This window comes from Rhincodon typus, chromosome 41 (assembly GCF_021869965.1).
Source record: "Rhincodon typus isolate 14 chromosome 41, sRhiTyp1.1, whole genome shotgun sequence".
NCBI classification, from domain to species: domain Eukaryota; kingdom Metazoa; phylum Chordata; class Chondrichthyes; order Orectolobiformes; family Rhincodontidae; genus Rhincodon; species Rhincodon typus.
In genome coordinates this window covers 5,669,750-5,685,131 of record NC_063372.1, presented here as the reverse complement: position 1 = coordinate 5,685,131, position 15,382 = coordinate 5,669,750, and the positions used below count along the sequence as shown (strand labels likewise).

The window sequence follows — 15,382 nt, the reverse complement described above, 5'->3', positions numbered from 1 at the left end:
GAGAAGTTTCTTCTGAGCTCTCCATTGGAGTTCTTGGGGACCATCTTATATTGATGGCCTCAAGTTATGCTATTCCCCACAGAGGAAATATCCTCTCTGTATCCACTCAAAACCTTTCAAAATTTTAAAACTTCTGTAAGTCCACCCCTCAGTCTTCTCTCCAAGCCCCACAAGCAAAGAGATCGAGCCTGTTAATCACTTGTCAGTCTCTCATTAAACTTCAAGACAGCAAAATGCATTTAGTTTTTACATTCTAAATTGATAAGGATCTGCACCTAATTGAAAATAATGTTCAGTTATTAAAAATGGATAAGTCTGTCAACACTGGAATAAGCAATTATACTTAGATTCAGGCATAAGGAGAGATTAAAACTGGAAATAGGGCTGTTTTTAGCACACTTCAGCATGCATCATCCAGACTCATCCAGCATTTTCTTTTCAGAAACCAGTTCAGATCCACTTGAAAAAGTTGCCATTTTATTTGTGTCTCATTGGAACAAAAGTAAATTATTTAGTTCCTTGACTGTTCTGTCATTCAATAACATCACAACTGATTCATGGTCTAACTCCATATACATACCTTTGCTCCAAATCCCTTAATAACTGTGATTAACAGAAATCTATCACTCTCAGATTTGAATCAAACAATTAATCCAGCATCAATCATTGTTTGTGGAAGAGTTCCAAACAAGTGTGCTTGTGCGTGTGTGTGTGTGTGTGTGTGTGTGTGTAAGTGTTTACTAATTCCACTTCCGAAATGTGTGGCTTTAATATTTAGACTACATTCCCTACTCTAAGGGTCCCCAGCCAGCAGAAATTGTTTCTCTCTATCTAACCTATCTGTTCCCCTTAATGCCTTGAAAACTTTAATCTAATCACTTCTTAACCTTCAAAATTTTGAGGAATTGGAGCCTGGTTTGTGTAGTTTTTGCTTGCAATTTAATCCTGGAGAGTCCAGATTCTGATAAATCTAAGCTGTGCTTCCTTGAAAGTCAATATTTCCTTCTAAGGTATAGTATCTAGAACTACTCTCAGTACATTAGGTGCAGTTTAATGACAGCTTTGTATAGCTGAGACATGATTTGTAATTCATTGTATTCTAGTCCACTGGATGCAGAAGTCAGTAATCTACTAGACTTTTTGATTATTTTCGGGACTTATTCTTGACAATGATATACCTATCTGAAACTTTAAAGTCTCTTATGACCTTTACTGTTTCTAGTTTATCATCGCTTATAAAGTGCCCTGTTTTTGGACCCATAATCTGTCAATACCTTTTTGTAACTTTACAATTCCATCTACACTGCTTGCAATACTGTCTATCTTTGTGTCATCAGCAAATATGGTGAAGCACGTTTCCATCCCATCATTTGTCACCACATTAAAGGCCTAGAGTTTAATAGAACAGAAACATAACCAGAAACATGCTGTGGCAGATTATGGAACAATAATTCCCAAAAAAAATCTTATTATTAATTGTAAAATAGTTGAACACTTACATGCTGCTGCTTTGACTTTATCCATTTCTCCCAACAGTGCCACTTCTCTGTCCATAAAACTGCAATGAAAGCGTGAGAGTTTTATTTGTTGGTTTCCACTCTTTTAAGAGTGATGCCCCATGAGGATGTAATGCTGAACCATGATTGATTTAAATCAGTTTCTGAATATTAGGAAAGGACTAAGGTCAGATTTTTAAACAATAACCTTTTAGGACTGTTATAAGATTTGGGATACCAATTAAGTTATTAAATTCCTTTTCTCCTTTGCAAGTAACCCGATATTACATTTTTCACTATGCTTAAAGTGGTTGCACGGATAATTAGGAATGAAAAGGTTGCTTTTTAAAAGAAGTTCTAACCTTGTTGTGTGAAGCAAAACTGAACTTTCATCTGTGTAGCTTTTGACATTGAAGTTAATGAGTTTCAGACAGGCAAAGTTTTAAATGATGACACGTAAGACAAGGTGTATAACATAGATCATCATAATTTGTGATCTAGAGTTTGGTCAATTTTGTGACGGTGCTTTCTTTTTAAAGAAAGGTCAGAAAGTTATTTGGAACAGTGACCTAAATACATTATTTCCAAAAGGCATGTGTCTTCAGTCATGTACCTGACAAGACACCTGTGGTATCAATGGATGGAATATTTATATCTGAGTTTCCAATTTAGAATCGGACCATCAGAATTGCAAAAGGTTCATTCCAGCAGACCTGGAGGGGAATTCTCAAACTGTCTCCATATTTCAGGGAAAAGAAACTGGGAAGAAGCAGTTAAATATAAATTTAAAGAGTTAGGATAGGAGTGATATATCACAGGAATTGAGTATCTGTGAAAAAAAAGAGTTGGGTTTAAACTTTCATACAATCATTTGTTTTGCTGTTTGTGTTAAGATTTAACTGTCTATATATATGTGGCTTTGTTTTATTTCTTCTGTGCAATGAATCTGCATTTGTTTGCTAAAGTACATCTACAGCCTTGTGTGAATATGTTTTGGTGACTAATCACTAAGTCAACCCAACTGCAAAAATTAAACATTTGATTTATCAAGCCAGATTTCCTTCCAGGGTCTGATTTATTCAGTATTACTATCAGCTGAAATCATCACATGCATACAACTGACATCTGTTTTCCCAGAGCTAAAAACATTAATAGAATGTAAGACCATTAATTGATAATACTGTAATTATGCCAAAAACCTTCATTTTACTTCAAAGGTTACAATATTTCAAGGGAAGCAGCAGTATTACTATTCAGAATATGGATGAACAGGCTAGGACCTTTTTATTTCCACTCGCATGCAGCCAAATCCCACTCCTCAAGCAACTTAAGCTAAGCACAATGATAAATATTATACATCCAACATTGTGATCATCACAGCTGAGTGGAGGGGAAAACTTGCAGGATAATGAAATAAATTTGTTTCAAATAAAAGAACCAAACAAATTCAATGTTAAAAAGCAGAAAACGATTTAAAATTTTCTCCTGTGGTTTGGAAGTGAGTTAGAGACACGGAGTGGAGCGGGTTAGAGACATGCAGCAGAGCGGGGACAATTGTTGGACTGGGTGCCAGCACAGGTGGTCAGCAGCTGGCGAGGCCAGTCAGACCAAGTGTGGAAGTCCCTGTACTGATCTACTGCAATGTAATTTTTATCTGTAACCTGTTTCTCTGACTGTAAGGTTTATCATTTAACTATCTTATTTTCTAACTTCTACTATGAATCACTGTTAGGTAATGTAACTTTTTCCTTCATTTCTTTGTACTTCAGATTTGTACCGAGGTATTTTGTACTTAAGGTGGCACCATGAGGGGCGACATTGTACACTTTTCACTGTACTTTTGTACTTGAGTACATGTGACAAAAGAACCTAATTCTGTTTTATTTTCTTTAAGAAAGTGACTTTTGTAAGCATCAAATTTAGCGTTGGGAAACAAAACATGTTGATTCCATTCCAAGCAGCCAACATGTCAATATGAAGCATGTTCAGCCCAGTACATTACAACAAAGTTAAATATCCTCACCTCTACTCCATGTCTCACGCATCTTCCAATGCAACACCATGACTTTTTCCATTTTTGAAACCAGCCTGCCTGTGGCCTCTCTGATTAAGATTGTTGGTTTCAAATTATGAACAGTTTAGTGAACTAGATTTATTATTTGAATTCATTTAACAAATGGCAAAAAATATTTCTCAATCCTTTAATTGTGCTATATCTGTGCCAGCTGGTAGTTATGTAGCAGGATACACCATAAAGTCTGGGCATTGCCAATGTCACTTGCAATTTGCTTTGCCAATGAGCAAAGTGGTGTTGACCAATGACCAAACTACTACGGTAATGCTTGGTTACAAACAAACAAAAAACTGCAGATGCTGGAGGATAGACAAACAGGAGGCTGGAAGAACTCAACAGGTCAGGCAGCATCTGGAGGAAAGGAGCAGTCAACGTTTTGGGTATTACCCTTATTCAGGGCTGGATGTCGGGGTAGGGACAGCTACAGATGGAGGGGGGAGCATAATGATGGTGACAGGTGGACGCTGATCGCCGAGCTGGCTTGTTTTCATTCAGACGTTTCGTCACCATGCTAGGTGACATCATCAGTAAAGCGATGTTATTCTACATTTTGGTAGGAGTAATAGTAAAAAGGATTATTACTTGAATGGTAAAAAGTTGCAGCATGCTGCTATGCAGAGGGGCCTGGGTGTCCTTGTGCATGAATCACAGAAGGTAGGTCTGCAGGTACAACAAGTAATTAGGAAGGCAAATGGAATTTTGTCCTTCATTGCTAAAGGGATTGAAATAAAAAGCAGAGAAGTTATGTTGCAGCTGTACAAGGTGCTGGTGAGGCCACACCTAGAGTACTGTGTGCAGTTTTGGTCTCCTTACTTGAGAAAGGATGTACTGGCACTGGAGGGGGTGCAAAGGAGGTTCACTAGGTTGATTCCGGAGTTGAGGGGGTTGGCTTATGAGGAGAGACTGAGTAGATTGGGATTATATTCATTGGAATTCAGAAGATTGAGGAGGCATCTTATAGAAACATATAAAATTATGAAGGGAATAGATAAGATAGAAGTAAAGAGGATGTTTCCACTAGCAGGTGAAGCTAGGACAAGAGGCATAGCCTCAAGATTAGAGGGAGCAGATTTAGGACTGAACTGAGAAGGAATTTCTTCACCCAGATGGTTGTTGATCCATGGAATTCCTTGCCCAGTGAAGTAGTTGACGCTACTTCAGTAAACGCTTTTTAAAAAAAAGGTAGATTTTTTTTTGAACAATAAAGAAATTAAGGGATACGGTGAGAATGCGGGTAAGTGGATCTGAGTCCACGAAAAGATCAGCCATGATCTTATTGAATGGCGGAGCAGGCTCGAAGGGCCAGACAGCCTACTCCTGCTCCTAGTTCTTGTGTTCTTGTGTGTACTCCACTTGGGATTTATACTGTTCGGTCCAAGTGGAGTACAACATCACTTTATCGGAGGCCTCACTGATGATGTCACCTAGCATGGTGACAAAACGTCTGAACGAAAACAAGCCAGCTCAATGAGCAAGTCAACAACCTCATCCACAACCTGAGCTACAGATCTTTACTAAAACTTTAAATAGATGGACACTGGTGGTAGGTACGACCTGGTTTGGTCGACAGGAGTGATGAATCCGGTTGGTGGCTGGAAGGGAGGGTCAGAAGGTGGAATGGAAGGGAGGAGGTGGGGCTGGAAAGGGAGCCGGGGGATGGGTGGGAAGGTTATTTGAAATTGGAGAACTCAATGTTCAGTCCTCTGGGCTGTAGGGTGCCCAGGCAGAAGATGTTGTTCTTCAAATCTGTGTTCCAAGTTGCTGCGACACTGGAGGAGACCGAGGACGGACATGTCAGAGGGCGAGTGAGGTGGGAGTTGAAATGGGCGGTGACAGGGTTAGGGTTAGGAAATAATTTTTCTTCTTGGGATGGGGAAACAGGAGAACAGGCTGAACTTTTGCCCATCTATCAGCATCAATCATGTATTGTGAAACCAGTGTTTATAATGTAGTAACAGGTTCCCTCCCTGGAACAATATTGTTAAGGCAATCGGGTTTTAGCCTTTGCTGGCTACTTTATTGAATTCAATTTCATAGATGTTGGGATTTAAACACAACTTGTAAGTTGTTAGTCTAACACCCAAACCGGTTAGCTACTATGCCTTCAAATCTTATGTACAACCCATGTTCTACCATTTAAAATTCCCTGATAGCTGCATAATAATTTTCTGTACAGACACAGTGCTTTTGCAAGGGTTGAGTTCACACACATGAAAAGAGTTTATACAAACAGATTTACTCTTTAACTGACCCAATGGCTATAAAGTGTAACGGAATCATTCCCAAAGACTTTTCATGCCTGGCATTTTTTCTAGAACAAATTGCCATCAGACCCAACTGACAACATCTTTTAGATTCTTATTAGGCTGCTTCATATCAACAATGACAAAATCTGCTGAATGTGGTGAAACACGCTGTGGACATCCATTGCAGAACCAACTGTGGTAAAAATGATAAAAGTTGTTTTTGTACTATTCTTAATGAGGGAATGACACTCTACCACAATACTCTATTCACTTACTATCAACAATGTGTTTTCACCACATTTAGCAGATTTTGCGAAAAAGATATAATGTCATCCACATGGGAAAATAAAATCTAGTATAATGCTAATGTTATCACAAAAAATAACATGGCATTAGAATTCCAGGATGTTCAAATGACAGCAACGCTCAAAAAAAAACTACAAAGATTTAGTTCATGTTCAATGCATGGAGAAGGAAAAAAAAGTGGCTACACAAAGATCCAAATTTTGAGATGGCATAGGAACAGGAGTATATCATTCAGCCCCTTGAGGCTGTTCCACCATTTAACAAGATCATGGCTGATCTGTGGCTTAACTCCATTTACCTGCCTTTGGTCCATATCCCTCAATGCCTTTGCTCAATGAAACTTTATTTCAGGTTTAAAGCTAACAACTGATCGAACATCAATTGCTGTTTCTGGAAGAAAGTTCCAAACATCTACCACCCTGTGTGTGTGGAAGTGCTTCCTAACATCATTCTTGAATGGTGTGGCCCTAATTCTTAGGCTATGCCCCCTAGTTCTAGAATCCCCAACCAGTGGAAATAGTTTATCTACCCGGTCTTTTTCTATTAATATCCTCAAAACTGTGATTAGATCACCCTTAACCTTCTAAAGTCTAGAAAAAAAACCAGGCCTATTTTGTATAATCTCTCCTCATGACTTAACCCCTGAAGTCCAGGTGCCGTTCTTGTAAGCCTATGTTGTATTCCCTCCAAGGTCAATATATCCTTCCTAAGGTGTGGTGCCTACATCTGCTCACAAGTAGGGTGTAAGCAGGATTTTGTACAACTGCATCCTTGTACACCAGTCCTCTAGATGGAAAGACCAACCTTCGTGATTACTTTCTGCACCTGTTCGGACATAGTAAACCTTTCCATCAGTGCTTTTAAGAGACTCTTCCTTGCTCTAAAAGTACAAACCATTAGATAAACATTTCTGGCATGTGAAAGGATACGCATTCTCAATCAGGAACCAGAAAACAGTATAAAAGATGCCACAGAAATAGAATGCAGTTTGGTTAACAGAACATAATCTAGATGGCTGATCTTGTCTGTCTGCATGCTTTTAGCACGTTACTTCACTGATTTACTCAATTTGTATCTTTTATCTATTTTTAAATTTCAAGTAACATATATTGGGTTGCAGATGAAAATATAAGAAGACATCTAGCAACTACTATATTATGCAATGGTGCTCAAGAGACTTACGAATTGGTGGGAGAGAAGAAAATAATGGGCTGACAAGCAAAGAGGATGTAAATGGGATTAAATGCTGTTATATATCTGCTATAAAAAATTCTTAAAAATTGTTAAATGGAATACATGATACATGTTTCCTAGTTTTGTTACCCTGTGTATTTTAGTTACAATTTTTAAAAATTGTGTTGTAAAGTGTCACAGTTCACACAAGAACCAAATCTAAAGGTGTCTACTGGAGAGCTGTGGAGTCATTAAGTTTAAGGACCTTCTTATTTTGTACTCTCCCAACAATTCTCAGCCACACCTCAATAGTAAAATAAAAGTGGGCTGGAGAACAAAATAATATTCTAATCAAAAGGCAGTGTTATTTTCCTCAATTTTCTTTTTCCTTTGGGAATGTGCACAGGTTTGTTAGGATCACATATGCAAAGCAGCTTCCAATTATGTTTTACTGCTAAACGTTCCTAATGTTTTATTCTGTGATTTCAATATATTGATATATCAGTATATTGGAAAAGGGCTGATAGAACAACACCTAAATAGATCCATGCACACAGCAAGTGCACGGGGTCGGTGGGGGGAGGATGATGACCAAGAAAATAATAGAGAGAAAACAAACTAGCAAGTAACATCAAAACAAAATGAGTGTCTTTTTACATTTAGAGGAAGAGAACGGCAACAGTAAACATAAGCCCCTTTGAGAATGATGCTGGCGAGGTAATAATGGGGAGCCAGGAAATGGCAGAGGAGTTTTACAAATACTTTGCATCTGTTCTCACTACACAGGATAATGATAGCATTCCAAAATTACGAAATAATTAAGGAGTAAAAGGGAGATGGGGAGAAATAAACAAAACTATCACTAGATAAAAGTACTAGGGAATCTAATGGGGCTAACGGCAGGTATGCCCCTGGACCTGATGGGTTATATCCTCGGATTTTAACAAAGGAAGTATCTACAGAGATAGTGGATGTACTGGTAGTAATCTTCCAAGAATCCTTAGGTTCTGTAACAGTCCCAGATGATTGGAAAACTGCCAATATAACAACCTCATTCAAAAAGGGAGGGAAGACAAAATATTGGTTATCATTGGCCAGTTGGCTTAACATCCGTCATTGGGTAAATCATAAAAGATGTCATTACAGAGCATTTGGAAATGTGTAATATAATCAGAGCATGGCTTCATGAAGGGTTAATCATGCCTGACAAATTTATTACATTCCTTTTGAGGTAACAAGCAGGGCAGAATCAGTAGAGATAAAGTACATTCGGATTTCCAAAAGGAATTCAACAAAGTGCCACACATAAGGCTACTTAATAAAGGTAAGAGCCTATGGTGTTGTGGGTAGTATATTTGCGTGGAGAGAGAACTGGCTAACTAATAGAAAACAGTTGGAATAAAGGGGCCATTTTCAGGATGGCAGCCTATAATTCTTAGTGTGCCACATGCATCAGTTCTGGGACCACAATTATTTACAAATAAGAATTCATGCTTTGGATGAGGGAAGTGAATGTGCCATTGCCAAGTTTGTGGATGGCACAAAAATAGAAGGCTAGTGGTGAGGATGACACGAGGCTGCAGAGGGATATGGACAGGTTAAGCAAATGGACAAAAACTTGGCAATGGAATATAATATCGGAAAACCTGAGGTGATGCACTTTGGGGACTGGAAGGAAAAAAAAGAGTGTATATTATTTAGTTGGGGAAAGATTGCAGAAAGCTGGAGCACAAAGGTTTGGAGGGTCCTAATGCATGAATCAGAAAAATCACAACCAAGTTCAGTGGGTTATCAGTAAGGCAAACTGAGTATTGGCCTTTAATTAAAAGGGAAAGATGTATAAAAATAGGGACTTCTTGCTAAAATTATACAAAGCACTGGTCAGGACACGGCTGGAATGCTGTGATTATCGAAGGAAAGATATACTGATCTCAGGGAAAGTCCAGAGAAGATTCACGAGGTTTATTCTGGATATGGAGGGGTTTTCTTGTGAGGAGAGATTGAATAGGTTGGGCTTGTACTCATTGGAGTTTAGGAGAACGAAAGGAGGCCTTACTGAAACACAAGATTCTTCAGGGGCTTGACAATATACATGTAGAGAGGTTGTTTCCCCTTGAAAGTGGGTCTAGGACGACAGGGCATAATTTCAGAGTAAGGAGTCACACACTTAAGACAGACGAGGAGGAATTTCTTCTCTCGGAAGAAAGTGAATCTGTGGACTTCTTTACCACAGACGGCTGTCAAGAGTGGGCCGTTGAGTACATTCAAGTCTGAGATGAACAGATTTCTAACAATTAAGGAAATCGAGGGTTATGGAGAAAAGGCAGAAAATTGGGGTCGAGGATTATCAGATCAGCTACAATCTCATTGAGTGGTGGAGTGGATTCAATGGGCCAAATGGCCTATTTCTGCTCCTATGTCCTATGGTCTTAACAGCATAGAATGACTAAAAGATTACAAAAAAGGGAAAAATTAAAGTGCAGGAGAAAGCTAACTAGAAATGGTACGAGTAACATCTCAAAAATTGCTGTAAATCAGGAAAGGGAAAGGAGGGAGGCACTTGGGAAAGTTCTAATCACCAGGGAAGTAGAACTGAGCAAATTGTTAGAGCTGCAGGCTGACAAGTCCCTGGGCCCTGATGGACTTGATCCTAAGGTTTTAAAGGTGGCTAGTTGGATAGTTGATGCAATAGTTTTAATTTTCCAAAATTCCCTGGATTCAGATGATGTTCTAGAACATCGGAAAACCATGAATATAACTCCTATATTTGAAAAGGAAGGCAAACAGAACACAGGAAACTAGAGGCCAGTTAGCTTAGCTTCTGTCACAGGGAAGATGTTAGAAATGGTTTTGTGATGGAAAATCACGTTTCAACCAATTTATTGGATTAAAGTATCAGCTATGATTGAATGGCTTAGCAGACTTGATGGGCCAAATGAATTAATTCTGCTCCTAAATCTTATGGTCTTCTAGTAATGTGCTGTGGGGAAAAAAAGGGGGAATTGATGGATTTCAAGATGATAATTGATTTAGTGCTACATCAATTGCTGAAAATAAAAGCTCACAGTGTAGGGGTGAAATACTGGCTAGCTAACAGAAAACAGAGTTGGTTGGCAAGTTCAACTTTGTAATCTGCAACTCTAATGTTACACAAAAATTAGTGCTGAGACCTCAACTACTTAAAATTGATATACTTGGATAAAAGGGACCAAAGTCATGGTTGCTATATTTGCTGATGATGCAAAGGTAGGTAAGAAAGTAAGTTATGAAGACGTAAAGAGGCTTCAAAGGATATATAGATAGATTAAATGACTGGGCAAAGATCTGACAAATGAGGTTTAATGTGGAAAAATGTGAAATTGTCCTTTTTGGCAAGGGGAACAAAAGAAATCTAAGTGGTGAGGGTTTGCAGAGCTCTGAGATGCAGAGGAATCTGGGTGTCCTGATGTGTGAATCGCAAAACGTTCATATGCAGGTACAGCAAAGCTAATAGAATGTTATTTAATGTGAGGGAAATTGAGTGCAATTGTAAAAGATGGGGTTACGCCAATTAAAAAGGGTTTTAAATCGGAGAATTTGTTTCTCTCTCAGACAGTTATTAGTCTGCGGTATGCTCTTCCCCAGACAGCAGGGTAGGCAACGTCATAGGATATTTTTAAGGCTGAGTTAGATAGATTCTTGATTGATAGGGGAGTCAAAGGAATAGGGACAGGTAGGAAAGTAGAGTTGAGGCCACAATTTGATCCGTCGAGATCTTGTCAAATAGCAGAAGATTTGAGGGGCCAAATGACCTGTTCCAGCTCCAAACTTGTATGTTTTTATGTACTGGTACATGAATCACCAAAAAAAAAAAATGCATGTACAGGTACAAAAGGTAATCAAAATGTTAATCTTAATGGAGCTGGAATACAAAGCAAGGAAATTATAGTTCACTGTACAGAGCCTTGGCCAGATCCCTACCTAGGCTACTACATTCAGTTTTGTGCATTCAATCTCATGGATATCTTGGCCTTGGAGGGAGAACAGTGCAGATTCACAGAATGATATAGGATGACAAACAGTTAAATTACAAAGTCAGGTTACATAAATTTGGGAGCTAGATGGTTATAAATGGCAACTGTTCACCAATGCCCTTTAGGAAAGAAATGCTGCCAGTCCTTACCCAGTCTGTCTTAGGTGTGACTTTAGTTGCATACCAACATAGCATACTCTTAGCTACCGTTTAAATTTAAGTAGCAGCTGTTAAGTTATATCAGTATGCAACCTGTATAGGCCCACCACCTTCCCACAGTAACCGGGTTCAGCAATAATTGCTGATCTTACTAGTAATGCTCACACCCGCGAATGAAATATAAAGAAAAAAGTTCTTTCATCCCAATAGTTTTCCTTCCTCTCCTGGATCTAATTATATTTGTGTATGATTAAAATTAGTGCAAGAACACAGACAAATTAATTTTTATGTACATTTGCTCTCCTTGTCTTGATTCTTTCTTACTTTCAAATAAACACTTTCTTTCTTCTCCTCCTTCTTGAAAAGGAAGTACGGATGAGTTATATTTCCTCAGATAGACACACAATTAATGTACAGTTAAAGCACTTATTTGATTAAATCAACCACTATGGTTCTAAGAGAACAGGGAGTCCAAATCAAAAAACTGATATTTTTGAAATTGATTGATTATCTGCCTATATTAAATAAACACTCAATTCAATGTCACTGACATTTCTCCTACATGACTGGAAATGTGTGTAGGCTTCTATTTATTTCTCTACTCACTTCCAACTAAAAAATTCTGGCAAGTTATATTAAAAGGAAATTATTCTGCATAATAGAAACAAAATAATATTTTTTCTAGATCAATGAAACATTTTCTTAATGCATCTTTTCTGTACGGCTGGTTTCTCCAGGCCTGACACCTTATGCAACAAAGGTAGACAGGAACAATGGAACAGGAGTAGGCCATTCAGCCCCTTGAGACTGTTATACCAATCAATGAGATCATGGCTGATCTGTGGCCTAACTCCATACACCTCCCTCTGGCCCACATTCTTTAATACCTTCACTAAACAAAAAATTCTCAGATTTAAAATTAACAACTGATCCAGCATCCACTGCTATTTGTGGAAGAATGTTTCAAACATCTTTCAGCCTTTGTGTGCAGAAGTGCTTCCTAACATTGCTGCTGACTGTTTTGGCCCTAATTTTTATTTTTGCCTCTTGGCTCCGGAATCCCCAACCAATTAAAATAGTTTATCTTCATTTACCCAGTCTCTTCCTGTTAATATCTTGAAGACTTTGATCAGATCACCCCTTAACCTTCTAAATTCTACAGAAAACAGGCTTAATTTGTGTAATCTCTCATCGTAACTTAAGCCATGAATTTCAGGTATCATTCTTGTAGACCTACATTGTACTCCCTCCAAGACCAATACATCCTTCCTGAAGTGTGGTGCCCAGATCTGCTCAGAGTGCTCCAAGTGGGGTCTAACCAGGGTTTTGTATAACTGCAACATGACATCAGCATCCTTATACTCCAGTCCTCTAAACAAAACAGCCAGCATTCCAGTAGCTTTCTTGACTATGTTCTGCGCTTGTTCATGAAATTTTGAAGATCTATGCACCTGAACCTCCAAACCTCTGTAGACAATCACCACGGCCTCACCCTTATCCTGAAGGGAACCAAACTTGAATCCTACTACTATGCAAAAGTGTACAATGTTGTTCTAATGCACCTTGCAATTTTTTCTTTGTTAAATTCAGTCACAAAGTACTATGTAATACCTCCAGGGTGGCCCTACCTTTCCAATTAGTTTCAAGTTCAGTTTTCACGTATATCACATGACATTTGAGGAATGGACTTTCAAATTCCTGTTGCTTAGCAATAAACAGAAGCTGATAACCACAAATTACAAGTATGTTGAAGAGTGATACAGCTGAGTAAATGTAACTACTCCTTCCAGTTGGGTTCAATGACCTTTAAGTTGCAGAAAAATGTTCCAAGTAAGGCAGATACAAATCTGTGCTCCAGCACATGAAGCTTTGAAAAGATGTAGACTTCAACCTTTGTGGAATTTTTATGATTGAATTTTAGCTTTTGATTTTATTAATTACAATACTGTGGAATATAGTTACTGCTTCTCTTTGTCCTAGGAATATAATCTGAGGCTACTGCCAAAATGATGATATGATTTTTGCCTTTGCTCTGTAGATCTACAACATCACCAAAACTCTCAAAAGGTCAAAAAGCTGCATAGTGACTTGAAACATGTGAAATAACACAGTAGAAAGCCAAGAGATAAACACTTATTCAGTGAGTACTGTAATATCTGAGAATAAAATCCATTTAGTAAAAAAGTGACTCTAAGTGATCCAAATCCCTCATATTCATACTGCAGAATACAACGTGATTCACAGTAAGTTTTGTTTCAAATAACCTGACCCCCTTCATTTGTTAGGTTAAGCTGAAACTTCAAACTCAATCCACAACAAATCACCACAAATATAACCGATCCTCATGTTCTCTATGGCTACTGAATATTATCGAGTACTTTCTTAATGTCCATAAAACAAAGATTTGACGGTAATATTTCACCGCTAAGTTACAGGGTCATAAAATGACAATTCAAATCACCATCTTATTGGTAATAATCTAATTTTCTCTGGTGTAGAAATTTCAATGACTCCAGGTAGATGAAAGAGCAAATGACTACTTGGACCGATGCACCCTATAGAATCACCACACACATAGACTGTACCAGTTTGTTTTATAAAGTTTCAAATCAGTACCATGTTATGACAAAGTTTTCTCTTAGTGCAGATAAACCTTAGTCACAGACTGTCGATTATTTCTGTAAGACTTTGTACCTAGTGTCTTGTGGAACTCATGATGATGCTGAAAGCTCTGGGGTGTAACAGGCCAATTCTGCATTGTTTTTTTTTATTCTTTCACAGGATGTGAGCATTGTTGACTAGGTCAGCATTTATTGTCCATTCTAAAATGCCTTGATGTGATGGTGAGCCACCTCTAGGACCACTGCATTCCATGGGGGTGAAGGGACACCCACAATGCTGTTAGGGAGGTGGTTTCTGGATTTTGACCCAGTGACACGAAAGGGACAGGGATATATTTCTAAGTCAGGATGGTGTGCAGCTTAGACCAGAACTTGCAGATGGTGGCATTCCCACATGTCTGCAGCCCTTGTTCTTCTAGGTAGTACAGGCTGTGGGATTGATAGGTGCTGTTGAAGGAGCACTGACGAGTTACCATAAATGCATCCTGTAAACAGTAAACACAGCTGCCATTGATGAAGGGAGTGAATGTTTAAGGTGGTGGATAGGGTGTCAATCAGCTGGGCTGCTTTGTCCTGGATGGTCAAGCTTCTTGGGTGTTGTTGGAGCTGCACCCATCCAGACAAGTAAGGATTTATCATCAAACTCTTGCTTGTAGATGATGGACAGGCTTTGGGAATCAGGATGGGAGTTACTTGCCAGAGATTTAGCAATGGTAATGCCATTGAATGTCAGGGTAAATGATTGGACCCTCTCTTGTTGGAAATGATCATTGCCTGGCACCTGTTTGGCACAAACATTACTTCTCACTTAACAGCCCAAGCCCGGATATTGTCCAGGTCTTGTTGTATTTAGACAGAGATTACTTCAGTACCTGAGGAATTGCAAATGGCGATGAACACAGTGAACATTCTGACCTTACGATATGGACAAGAAAGATGGTGGCAAGGTAGGTCGCTCCATTTGAAGCACCACTCTACTTGCCAGTTCTCTTTCTCTTTTTCCTTCCTTTCTTTCTCCCTTCTATTCTCTCCCTCTGCAGTAATTCTATCCCCATTTTAACTACCTACCCTGTGAAGGAGCTGGGTCGGGACCGGGAAGCACGTGGGGAGAGCTGAATGCGCAGGTTTTGTCGTGAGTCGACAGTGGATTGAGCGTGGGCCGGAGTGATGGCGGCGGATGAAGAGTGAGTGGTGACAGCAGGCCGGTGAGATGGCGGAGGGATGGTGTGGGGTGGAAAGCCCGGCACAGGACTGCGGGCGGAGGGATGGTGTGGGGTGGAAAGCCCGGAGCGGGA

At 39.1% G+C, this 15,382-nt stretch overlaps 1 protein-coding gene across 6 annotated transcripts in view; it reads right to left on the bottom strand.

Annotated features, from left to right (window-relative positions):
- The window catches only part of LOC109925562 (spermatogenesis-associated serine-rich protein 2-like), a 107,322-nt gene that overhangs the window by 16,378 nt on the left and 75,562 nt on the right, over positions 1 to 15,382 (bottom strand). For all 6 annotated transcript variants that reach the window (XM_048618971.1, XM_048618970.1, XM_048618972.1 and 3 more), the window contains one exon: positions 1,500 to 1,558. In XM_048618971.1, coding sequence (XP_048474928.1) covers positions 1,500 to 1,558 — 59 coding nt within the window. The remainder of the gene's footprint in view (positions 1 to 1,499; positions 1,559 to 15,382) is intronic.